Source organism: Eucalyptus grandis, chromosome 7 (assembly GCF_016545825.1).
Source record: "Eucalyptus grandis isolate ANBG69807.140 chromosome 7, ASM1654582v1, whole genome shotgun sequence".
NCBI classification, from domain to species: domain Eukaryota; kingdom Viridiplantae; phylum Streptophyta; class Magnoliopsida; order Myrtales; family Myrtaceae; genus Eucalyptus; species Eucalyptus grandis.
Genome location: NC_052618.1, coordinates 54,075,491 through 54,087,661, shown reverse-complemented (window position 1 = coordinate 54,087,661; position 12,171 = coordinate 54,075,491). Strand labels below are relative to the sequence as shown.

The 12,171-nt window shown below is 48.2% G+C and overlaps 2 protein-coding genes across 2 annotated transcripts; both read left to right on the top strand.

The window, feature by feature from the left end:
* The first annotated feature begins 1,496 nt into the window (after positions 1-1,496).
* LOC104454157 (protein RDM16) lies at positions 1,497-6,196 on the top strand. Its single transcript, XM_010068921.3, has 6 exons — positions 1,497-2,412; positions 2,967-3,251; positions 3,360-3,794; positions 3,876-4,070; positions 4,148-4,308; positions 4,947-6,196. The coding sequence occupies exons 1-6, from the start codon at positions 1,675-1,677 to the stop codon at positions 5,824-5,826; spliced, it is 2,694 nt and encodes an 897-aa protein (XP_010067223.1). The 5' UTR covers positions 1,497-1,674; the 3' UTR covers positions 5,827-6,196.
* Positions 6,197-8,621: 2,425 nt separating this feature from the next.
* LOC104454158 (ABC transporter G family member 6) lies at positions 8,622-11,446 on the top strand. The gene is given in 5 exon segments (XM_010068923.3): positions 8,622-9,149; positions 9,151-9,420; positions 9,422-9,633; positions 9,636-9,662; positions 9,665-11,446. Coding segments are annotated over 5 exon segments (2,268 nt in total). The 5' UTR covers positions 8,622-8,886; the 3' UTR covers positions 11,161-11,446.
* Positions 11,447-12,171: the final 725 nt, after the last annotated feature.

Genomic DNA, 12,171 nt, shown 5'->3' with positions numbered 1-12,171 from the left:
TTCTTGAGGCTGGGCCTCATCCTTGCATCAGTCATGCCCTCCACGTTGCAGCTGGTGGTCTTAATGATGATTGTCCGACTAAGAAGCACACATTGCCTGGCATAGAGTAATTTTATAAATCCCATTATTATTTTTAACATGATTATATCATATTGGAATATATATTTTTTATATATATGTATATATATATTTTCCGATGTCCTCTTAAACTTTGCTTTCCCAAAAGAAGGATGATTTTTGTTCCAAGCCCCCACAAAATCAAATAGTTGAAGTCTCAATCTTTCGCAAATCCGAGAAATCAGGAGAGTCATCAGGTGGGTTGCCACCAATGTGTTTAGGGTCAAGTTGGCTGATTCTAGGGCTATGGCGCAGGGTCCGTGTCCTGAAGCCGACATAGGACGTTGCCTTGGGGTAAAATTTAAATAAATAAATAAATAAAATAAAATAAAATAAAAAGTGGAGAAGAAAGAATAGTTGGGTTAATCAATGGGCAACCTTCCCCCATAAATGTACAGTACCCATTAAATTCTTCCCGAAATCTTCAATTAAAGGACCACACGTCAATGAGAAAATATTATATATCGCTCCGCATTTATTTACTCATATTTAATTATAGTTTAATATGAATATTATCTTGAAATTAAATAAATAAAAAACACTAAAAAAATCAATCTTACTCTCTCTTCCCTTCAATCACGACCACTGCTTTGATCCACAATCCATAGACTCAATAATCTAGTTTAGCATCTTCATCACCCAGGCCACCACAACCTCTATCCTCAAGTCCATTGTCTCATCATGGCCATCGCACCACTTCAAGCTCTCTCATTTAAAGTTCGCTATCAATCGACACAGTTATCGACTTTGTCACCAATACAAAGCTTGATGCTCCGAATTGCCCAGCTATGATGCTAATCCAAATCTAAGGTCGTGCTTGTAGATTTGGCCTAGCTAAACGCCATCACGGCAAACTTCCAGACCCGAAGGGATGATCTAGCCACAGCTGGCTCATCCATAGTTGAAATGGGCAAGGTTGAGCCGTGGACAAGGTGCTGGCTAGACCATCATGCTCATATATCAAAAAAGAAAAACAAAGGAATAGAGGTCATGCTAAAGAGAAGGCTGACCACAGAGACGATCAAGAGGGTGGGTTGGCTTGGACGCCCAGCAGTACTCAAGCCGGACATGGTGCCATCAACTTCGCCGTGATGATTGGGAGGAGGGGGAGGGGCAAAGGTCAGGCTCAAGTTGGCCGGATATGAAATCTAATATTCGTAAACGGGTCGAAGGGAATCTATGGAAAAAAATCGGAGGGATTTGAAGAGATCTTGTGCATTACTTAACGTGTTTATATTTCTTCCTAACTCACGCCCTTATTCTGTATCTATATTCATAGGTACGCAGACGTATATTTGCATCATAATCCATTCCTTTTTCGTTTCCCTCAAGCAGCATCCGAACGGCGGTATATAAAAACTCAATCCCACGTCCCGTTCTTTTTAACCCACTTGGAGAGCGCTGGGCCAAATCGTCCACGCGAAGTCCATAATCCCCCATCCGAGGTCGCCTCCACATCCATCACAAATCCAAAAAAGCTTACCCCGGCAGCCAGAACACTCGATAGAAGAGAGAGAGAGAGAAAGCGAGGAAAGCGGGGTCTCGCGAAACCCTAGAATGGAGAGATCGAGCCACCGCGCCCGGGAGGAGCGCGACCACAAGCACCGCGGCCGCGAATCCGACGAGAAGCGCTCCTCCCGCGGCGACGACAAGCGCCACCGCGACTCCTCCGATCACCACCACCGGCACCGCGACCGCAAGTCCAAGCGCGGGGATCGGGAGAGCTCCCGCGATCGCGACCGCGACCGCGACCGCGAGCGGTCCCACGACTCCCGCGGCGGCGATGACGACGAGCGCGACGGCGGCGGATTCCGTCGCGAGAGGTCCCGCGACCTGCGGGACGAGAGGGAAGGCAGCAGGGACAGGGAGAACAGTAAGCGGGAGAGGGATCACGAGTCGAGGAGGGAGAGGGAAGGCAGCCGGGATAGGGCCAGGCGCGAGAGGTCCCACGAGGAGTACTCGCGCGGGAGGGAGGGGTCGGTGGAGAGGAGGCACAAGAGGAAAGAGAGGGAGAGGAGTGAGGAAGGCGGGATCGACGGGGAGGACGCGGTGGATAGGGTTTCGGAGGCGGAGAAGAAGCAGAGGAGGCGGTTCGAGGATGCGAATGGGGAACGGAGGGAGGAGAAGAGAGAGCGGAGGAAGTTCGGGGATAAGGTGAATCAGGAGGGTTTGGAGGATGGAAACCACCTGAATGTGAATTCGAGTGTTACTGTCGATGCGAATGAGGTTAAGGTGAAGGAAGTCGGGGATGGTCGGGGTGACGGCACTGCCAATGGCGGTGTGTCCACTGCAAATGTAAGTATCGCTCTGCTTTTACTACGCAGATTCAAATGAGGTGTTTTGTTTCTCTTTCGTTTCAGATTTCATTTCCCAGAATTTCTCACTAGTTTAGTGCTTAGGCGTGACTCTGAGGATGAGATCTAGGTTCTCGATGTGGCAATTTTGTGGCATGTTTAATTCATTTGCTGGTTTGAGGGACAGGCACGGATGCCTACCAGCAATGATGGCCGATACAAGACTTGTTTGCAATTTGACTTTTCCTTGTTGTCCTAGTTGTTTTCTTTTTATCATAGCGACAGACGCATGCTTCACATGTCCTCCTGTGAAGTTGGATGATTATAAACTTGTATGGCTTGACTTACTTCAGTGAACTATATTATTTATTTCATTGAAGATTCTGGTTATCCATGGTATACTTTCTTGTTAGACAGGCTTCTTACAGTGCTTATATTGTAATCTTCTTTGTGTGTTCCTTCTTTCTTCGCTGCATGTTCGTTTATCTTTCACCCTTTTCTAAGAGAAAATTTTGCTGGTCTTCTCTATTGACCTGACTTGTTTTTCGAAACCAGGGTGCGGCTCCTGAACCGCCCACCATGACATCAAGGACTCTGCCTAGCTCCACTCTAACCTCTACTCATCCCTTCCCTACCAAGGTATCTTCAATTTCTACCACAAATGAAAATAAGGGAGTTAGTATTACCGGATCTCATGAGGTTCCTGGAAAAACTAGTACAGATGGGACATCTTCAGCAGCTGGAAAAAGTGGAAGTTTATCCCTTGATGCTTTAGCAAAAGCTAAGAAAGCTTTACAAATTCAGAAGGAATTGTCAGAAAAGCTGAAGAAAATTCCTTTGGTAGGTTCTCTAGTAGAGATAGCTTTGGTTTTTTCTTCTGGTTTTGTAGTTATGCTCCTTTATTTATTCTATGGTTTTGTGCTTGTGAATTGTGAATGTCTTCTGCAGCTAAACAAAAGTGCAAAGTCAGTATCAGATGGTACTCAGGCGCCAAAAGAGGGGATGGATGCCTCTCCTTGGGCTTCTGCTAAGCCCTTATCAGCTGATTCGATGTCCAGTTCGTCGTCCTTGCCCACTGCTGATGCTGCATCCTCTGTGAACCCTCCTGCCAGTGGTGTACCAACTGCTTCTGGTTTGTTAAGTGCACCTAACTATGAAGCTGTAAAACGAGCGCAGGAGCTTGCAGCAAAGATGGGATTTCGCCAGGATCCACAGTTTGCTCCTCTCATCAATTTATTTCCAGGGCAACTGTCAGCTGATCTTTCTCTGCCACAAAAGCCTACCAAGGCCCCAGTCTTACGTCTGGACACGCTTGGCAGAGAGATAGATGAACATGGAAATTTAGTGAATATTTCAAAACCAAGCAACCTCAGCACTCTCAAGGTAGACTATTATCTCTAGCTATCACTATCTGGATTTCTACTTTTGGTGCTCTCTTATGTTCACTAACATGATTTTTCTCAGGTTAACATCAACAAACAAAAGAAGGACGCCTTCCAAATTCTAAAACCTGATCTGGATGTTGATCCTGAATCGAATCCTTTTTTTGATGAAAGGATGGGTATCAATAAAACCAAACTTCTAAGACCAAAGAGGATGAGTTTTCAATTTGTTGAAGAAGGCAAATGGTCGAAAGAAGCGGAGATCATGAAGTTAAAGGTATTGGTTGTTCCATCCTTCTGATCCCTTGTGCCACTTTTTACAGATTTTAACGTAATAGTTCTTCCTTTGATTAGAGTCAATTTGGAGAAGCACGGGCAAAGGAACAGAAAGCTAAGCAAGCACAGTTGGCAAAGGCAAAGTCAGCTCCTGATATTAATCCTAATTTGATTGAGGTGTCAGAAAGAGTTATCACCAAGGAAAAACCAAAAGACATGATTCCTGAAATTGAGTGGTGGTAAGTGAGCATTCAATCCTGCGACAACTAATGTTTCTTAAGCAACCTGTCATGCCTCAGTCACTCTTCTTGATGTGTGCAGAGTTTTGATATTAGTGCCATTTGTTCTATATCTACCCATAAAAATCGGACAGGTTTTTTTTACTCAAGAGGAGTTTTTGCTGAGTGTATTCATTCCAATCAATATCATGCCAGAAGAAATTGCTTTAGCTCTTGAAGTGCATATATTGGAGATCTATTTTTTGAATTCATTACTTGGGGGTAATTTTGTGGGAATGTTATGCTAGTATCATAGTGCTTCCTTTTGTTGTGATGAGACTGTCAATGACTTAGGCACGGAACTTGATGCCAAATGAAAGTTACAAGTTTCTTGATTCTTAGCCTTTTTCTAAAGAAGCTTTCCTCATCAAATTATTGGATATAACCTGGGCTCCTGTACCACAAATCTCAAGAACAGATTTCACTGTTTATGGTGGATCTTTTATAGGCAACAATAATGATTTGTTTGTCAAAATCCCGTGTGCAACCTCTTTGTATGGAAGGCTGGTTCCCTTAGAATCTTGAATGAACCTTTAAAAAGATCATCATTCCGGTTGATGTTATTTGAAGTTCTTTGAAAAACTTTTGTCTCTCTATAGGGATTTGCCTCTCCTCCAAGCTGGTAACTATGGTGAAGTAATTGATGGCATTATCACTGATGACAAACTGAAGATGGACAAGATCACTATATATGTGGAACACCCTCGTCCTATTGAGCCCCCAGCAGAGCCTGCCCCTCCTCCACCTCAACCATTGAAGTTGACCAAGAAGGAGCAGAAAAAACTCCGTACACAACGGAGGTTAGCCAGGGAAAAGGAAAGGCAAGAGATGATTAGACAGGGCCTGATAGAACCACCGAAACCAAAGGTTAAGATGAGCAATTTAATGAAAGTTCTTGGTTCTGAAGCAACCCAAGATCCCACCCGGCTTGAAAGGGAAATCCGTGCTGCTGCTGCTGAGCGTGAGCAAGCTCACGTGGACAGGAACATTGCTCGTAAGCTAACTCCTGCTGAGCGGAGGGAGAAGAAAGAGAGAAAGCTCTTTGATGACCCCAACACAGTGGAGACTATTGTCTCTGTCTACAGGGTTAATGATCTCTCACACAAGCAGACCCGATTCAAAGTGGATGTCAATGCTCAAGAGAACCGGTTGACGGGATGTGCGGTGCTATCCGATGGCATAAATGTTGTCGTTGTTGAAGGTGGAAGCAAGTCTATCAAGAGATATGGTAAACTAATGCTGCGGCGAATAAATTGGGCTGCTGCTGTGAATGATGAGGATGAAGAGGAAGATGACAAAGAGGATAAGCCAGTGAACAAGTGTGTATTAGTGTGGCAAGGAAGCGTTGCAAAAACAAGCTTCAATAGGTTCACCGTTCATGAGTGCATCACTGAAGCTGCTGCTAGAAAGGTCTTCTCCGATGCTGGTGTGGGTCATTATTGGGATCTTGCAGTCAACTTTTCAGACGATCAGATGTAAATTGAAGACATCGATCATGCAGGTATTTCCATTGGGGGATGTGCTTCATGATGAGCTGGTTGGCTAGCAATCTGGCGATATTGAATGATGCAAGGTTGTGTTCTTCGCCTGTAATGGGCCATAACTGATTTCATTCTGTACTCTTCATTATGAGATGGATCTCCTTTTTATGATGCCTTATCTTTTCGTGTCCATGAATAAGAACCTTATACTCAGAGGGCTTTTGGTATAAACTTGAGTAATTCGGGATTAGCTCGGCCATAACTGATTTCATTCTGTACTCTTCATGGATGTTTGTGTCCTGCCTTGTAGTTCTGTCCTCTGGAGTATATTCGACTGTTGTCAATCTATGTGATGTATTTTTGCTCTATTTCCCCTCCTGATTTCCTTTTACCTTTCATATCTTTTGTCGTTGTTCTTTTACTTTAATTAACGGTCCACATGAATATTTGGCCTCCTTTGTCGGTGAAGTGGCTGAGGAACAAAACTTCTATAACATCGTGATGGTTTCTTAGTCGAGAGGGCTCGATCTATGAATATCGGAGTCCAAGGGTCAATACGTATGTTTACACCCTTTGCCTGTGTCAATCTTATTCATTCTTGAAACAATGATTCTACATTGATGGGCAATCCTTGGTTCAGTGTGCATCATGTCCCTGATGCCATCTTTAACCTGTTTTAGGGAAACATTATATTGATAAAACTCTTATGGAGAGGGGAGTTTTCGAGGGAAGTAGATTTGATTCGCGTGGAGATCCACTCCTGTTGGTGGATTTTTTTGGAAAGTCACTTAGGGCAAAGTTCATGCATGGGCTGAAGAGCCTCAGTGAGGTCATCAGAATCCATGCGTCCGTTTCTTCAAACTCTTTTCCTCACGAGAGAGAGAAAGAGAGAGAGAGAGAGAGGGGGAGGGAGGTGCGTAACAAAGACACTGATGGGTAACATCGGCTTCCGCCGAAAATATCTGTTCCTGTGAAAAAAGCAGAAGCATGTGGTTTTCTGGGAGAATTCAGAAGGCTAGGCTTGACTCGAAGGGGCTAGAAACAAAAAAAAAAAAAATGGTCATGGCATGCGCACATGTATGATCCCATGAGTTTGTTTTGACTTTCGATTCTGAATTTATATGGGTGACGAAGTTAGCTTTGCAGTTGGGTAAGGAGTGGCCCATCTGCATCAACTAACCAAAAACGCCCATATTGCTTTCCATTCCCATCTTCTCAGTTCTAGTCTTCATCATCTTCAACTTCTTCTGCTCTGACTTCCCCTTATTAGCAGGTAAGCAAAACCAATTTGAGATCTAATTTGCCGTCTTTAAATTGAAAGAAACGACCTAATCCCCGAATAAGGGTTGTTGGCATTCCTTGGGGTCTTGAGTTACCTCGATCCCATGCAACAGTTAAAATAATATCAGACCATTCACTTCCTTTTAATTTTTAGATTATAGAGGTCTATATCATCGACTATAAAGTCGGTCTCCTTATAATATGATTGAATCGTGGCCTTTTTCCCCCCAAACTTTTCTGTTTTCTAGCCAGCCACCCTCTTGTGTTCCAATTTCTCCTTTTGCAATCATTTCCATACCTCAAGGATTAGACATAGATAAGTGAACGACTTTAGTTGAGAGAAAGGGAACGGACCGGACGAGACGAGACAAAATTGTCGGAAGGTTATATCTCATAAAAAATTAAGAGTTTTGTTGCCAAAGGAAAAGAGAAATAGATGACCACCCGGGTCTTCTAGCCGTTAAACTAGTTCAACTAAGGGCGACAAAAAGAACATGTTCAACTAGGAAAATGGTTAGGGGATCGGAAGAATTTACACTGCCAACGTGACATGATTCTTACCCAATCCTAAACCAAAGAAGCTTCATCTATTGATGGCATAGATGCGGCCACCAAAGTCACGACACGTACATTCACTAGGAGTCGGTCGAGACATGTTTTCACGTAGTCTCGTATCAAATAAAAAACCTAGAAAGCCAAATACAAAGAGAATGCCCCGGACTGCATATTGCGTCTACGATTTCCTCCTGCCCTCTGCTTAGGTCGTATCTTCCGTCATGGTGTTGGGGTGCTCCAATCCGTCACGAAATATATCCTCACGTCTACCATAAACAAATCGCCATACTCCGTAGGCATCTCATAAGAGGCAAAGGGGACAAAACAAGTAAGGAATCGTCTTCGCCTATTTTAGCGACACGTCCATTTCTACGCTGGATTGATTGACTTCAGCTAATCTCTGCCGCGCTATAATTTTCAGAAGCGGACCACGCTCATAGTGACCAATATGCAAAAAGGACTACTTGAGGCCACGCACCATATCATACGTCGACCCCTCGTTACCCAAAGAAACGCAATGGTTACAGGGACATGTTAGACGTGGCTACGGCAAGTAATGTTGAACCACAAAAAGAAACTTTTGGCAGCTGGGCTTGCATCACTGCTCATTTGCATTCTCCGTAAGAAACTCAAGATTGGAAGAGTAATAGCCGACGGCCACAGGTGATCAACACCTTACCAACCTCTTAGTTTTCCACACACACCCAAAAACAAAAGAAATAGAAAGAATGCTAGTAAGAAATGGACCCAAAAGTCTCCCAACACCCATCACGCCACGTGTCGCGGGGGAGGGGAGGGGGGGGGCCAATGGGAATGGGCCAGGTGGCGTATGGGAGGAGGGTAAGACGTATAGACATGAGGTTAGGAGGATGTAGGTGACCTTTCTCTCACCTCACCCCACCCCTTAAAACACTGTACAATCACAACCCCCTCCATGCACACTCTCTCTCTATGCACGCTTCTTCCCATGTGCATTGTATATATATGCTCTCTCCTCTTTTTTCACCCCAAAAACAGGACCCTTTCTCTCTCTCTCTCTCTCTCTCTCTCTCTAACGCCGTCATCTCTCCGCCGCATTCCATGAGCCATCGCCCATCACGCCGTTAACCCCGCCGCCGTCTCTCTTTCCGCGCCACGGTCGGTGTCCTTTTTCCATCGCGAAGGGCTTTTGAATGCGAGCGTTTATATAAAGCGTCCACTCCATCCATCATCCCTTCTTATAATGTCTCGCATTGTCGCCGCGAATCTCTCCTCCGCCAGAGACCCCCGCCCCTTCTTCACCACCGCCATGGAGCTCCACGACCTCCCCCGCCGCGCCGCCGAGCCTCCCGCCGCCGCCCCGACCCCCTCGCCGACGCTCGCTCAGCTCCTCAAGCGCGTCGGTGACGCCCGCAAGGAGGCCACCGGCGACGGCGGCGAGACCCCCGTCCACCACCACCACGCCCTCGACGTCGACCTCAGCGACTCCAGCCTCGAGCCCCGCTCCTCCCTTCGTCCTCCAGTTCAACAACCTCACCTACAGCATCAAGGTCCGCCGCAAGGTCGCCCTCCCCTCGCTCCTCCCCCGGCGCCGCAGCCGCCTCGGCTCCGCCGCCGTCGAGGAGCCCGTCGCCGGGGAGAGCCTCTTCTCCCGGACCAAGGTTCTGCTCAACGACATCTCCGGGGAGGCCCGCGATGGCGAGATCCTCGCCGTCCTCGGGGCCAGCGGCTCCGGGAAGTCGACGCTGGTCGACGCGCTCGCGAACCGGATCGCGAAGGGAGCTCAAGGGGAGCGTGACGCTGAATGGGGAGCCGCTCGAGTCGAGGCTGTTGAAGGTGATATCGGCGTACGTGATGCAGGACGACCTCCTCTTCCCGATGCTCACGGTGGAGGAGACGCTGATGTTCGCGGCCGAGTTCCGCCTCCCCCGGACGCTGTCCAAGTCGAAGAAGCGGATGCGGGTCCAAGCCCTGATCGACCAGCTGGGCCTCCGAACGCGGCGAAGACGGTGATCGGCGACGAGGCCACCGTGGCGTCTCTGGAGGGAGCGGCGGCGTCTCCATCGGGATCGACATCATCCACGACCCGATCATCCTCTTTCTCGACGAGCCGACCTCGGGGCTCGACTCCACCAGCGCCTACATGGTGGTCAAGGTGCTGCAGCGGATCGCCCAGAGCGGGAGCATCGTGGTCATGACGGTGCACCAGCCGAGCTACCGCATCCTCGGCCTCCTCGACCGCCTGCTCTTCCTCTCCCGCGGCCAGACCGTGTACAGCGGCTCCCCCACGAGCCTGCCGCTTTTCTTTTCGGAGTTCGGCCACCCAATCCCGGAAAACGAGAACCGGACTGAGTTCGCGCTCGACCTGATCCGGGAGCTCGAGGGTTCCCCTGGCGGCACCAGGAGCCTCGTCGAGTTCAACAAGTCGTGGCAGAGCATGAAGCAGGGTGCCCGGAACTCGGAGCCCGACCGGAACGGGCTGTCCCTGAAGGAGGCGATCGGCGCCAGCATCTCGAGGGGGAAGCTGGTCTCCGGCGCGACGAACGACGCGAGCCCGGCCTCCATGGTCCCCACCTTCGCCAACCCCTTCTGGATCGAGATGGCGGTCCTGTCCAAGCGGTCCATTACCAACTCGCGGCGGATGCCGGAGCTTTTCGGGATCCGGCTCGGTGCGGTCCTCGTCACCGGGTTCATCCTCGCCACCATGTTCTGGCAGCTAGACAACTCCCCCAAGGGCGTCCAGGAGCGGCTCGGCTTCATTGCCTTCGCCATGTCCACGACCTTCTACACCTGCGCCGACGCGCTCCCCGTGTTCCTCCAGGAGAGGTACATCTTCATGAGGGAGACGGCGTACAACGCGTACCGGCGGTGGTCCTACGTGCTTTCCCACTCGCTAGTTGCGCTGCCCGCGCTGGTGCTCCTCGCGCTCGCCTTCTCGGCCACGACCTTCTTCGCGGTGGGGCTCGACGGGGGCTTCTCGGGCTTCCTCTTCTACTTCCTCATCATCTTCGCCTCCTTCTGGGCGGGCAGCTCCTTCGTGACCTTCCTGTCGGGGGTCGTCCCGCACGTGATGCTCGGGTACACCATCGTGGTGGCGATCCTCGCCTACTTCCTCCTCTTCAGCGGCTTCTTCATCAACCGCGACCGCATCCCGTCCTACTGGATCTGGTTCCACTACCTGTCCCTGGTGAAGTACCCGTACGAGGGGGTGCTGCAGAACGAGTTCCAGGACCCGACCAAGTGCTTCGTGAAGGGGGTCCAGATCTTCGACAACACGCCGCTCGGGGCGGTGCCGGATTCCGTGAAGCTGAAGCTGCTGTCGACAATCAGCAACACGCTCGGGATGAAGATCACGGCCTCGACGTGCCTGACGACGGGGACCGACATCCTGCAGCAGCAGGGGGTGACGGACCTGAGCAAGTGGAGCTGCCTGTGGGTGACGGTGGCGTGGGGATTCTTGTTCCGCATCTTGTTCTACTTCTCCCTCTTGCTGGGAAGCAAGAACAAGAGGAGGTAAGGGGATCTCATCTCGGTGGTGGGTCGCTGGAGTTCCTCTCCTCTTCCTCGATTGCCAAGATTCAAAATTGGCGGGAAGCACACTTGGTTTTTCCTATTTTTGTTCTTATTCTTTTTCTTTTGTGGTTTTTTTTTTTTTTTTTTTTACTTTTGTTGTCATAAAATGAAGTTGGGCTCGAATTTAAAGACGTTTGTAGAGGGTATGGGTGGATGAATGTGAAACTGTCGCATATATGCTAATGTTTGTTCCTTTACACAAAATCCAACATCGTTTTACGATCAAATTACATACTTGGGGTCGAATCATGCTCATTAGGAGGAGGTTATAGGGTCCTGTGTTTCGGTCTGATGGGTTTATGACCAAAGACATAATCAAAACATTTAGAAAACCCATTTTATGACATTTTCTACCTAATTCGAAACCATTGAATTTTCTTATTCCGGTCAATTCGAGTTTCTCTGACAACTTTACTAGCACCATCACTTTCATGTGACTATATATGCACATTGATACACATAGATGCATGGGCGTTTATATGTAGATGCGTTTTGCTAGTTTTGCTCACAAAACTCGTGTACAACAGCTAAAGATAGGTCAACAACTTGTAATTCTCAAATCTTGAAAATTTCGACCAAAGGACCACATGGTGGGCGCCTCCAATACGTCCTTGTTGTTTAAAAACTATGACAATATTCACACGTCGCAAGAAAACCAGATGCCCCGACACCTATCCCTATCCTACCTCGTAAATCACGTACGTTAACGATACATGGGAACGATCAGGTCGTCCATACGTATCGTGTCTCTCTATGTGGGCCAGCTTGGGTGACCCATTTTGCATCTGATTTATTATGTCCTTTTCTTTTTGACTTGCTAGGGTTGCGTGTCTTAGTCACAGTGCTAATATGTTTCGAAAGGTTGTTATCGTAACGATGGGAGCGAAATACCTAGCGTCGCTTGTTCATGCAGGCACGCCATCCTCCCTCGGTCAAGGCACATGCCACGGCCGAT

Excerpts from the sequence above, each read along its gene's own strand:
- LOC104454157 (XM_010068921.3), top strand. The coding sequence starts at position 1,675 with ATGGAGAGATCGAGCCACCGCGCCCGGGAGGAGCGCGACCACAAGCAC. Across the intron at positions 3,795-3,875 it reads GCAACCTCAGCACTCTCAAG|GTTAACATCAACAAACAAAA; the intron begins GTAGACTATTAT and ends GATTTTTCTCAG. Across the intron at positions 4,071-4,147 it reads CGGAGATCATGAAGTTAAAG|AGTCAATTTGGAGAAGCACG; the intron begins GTATTGGTTGTT and ends TCCTTTGATTAG.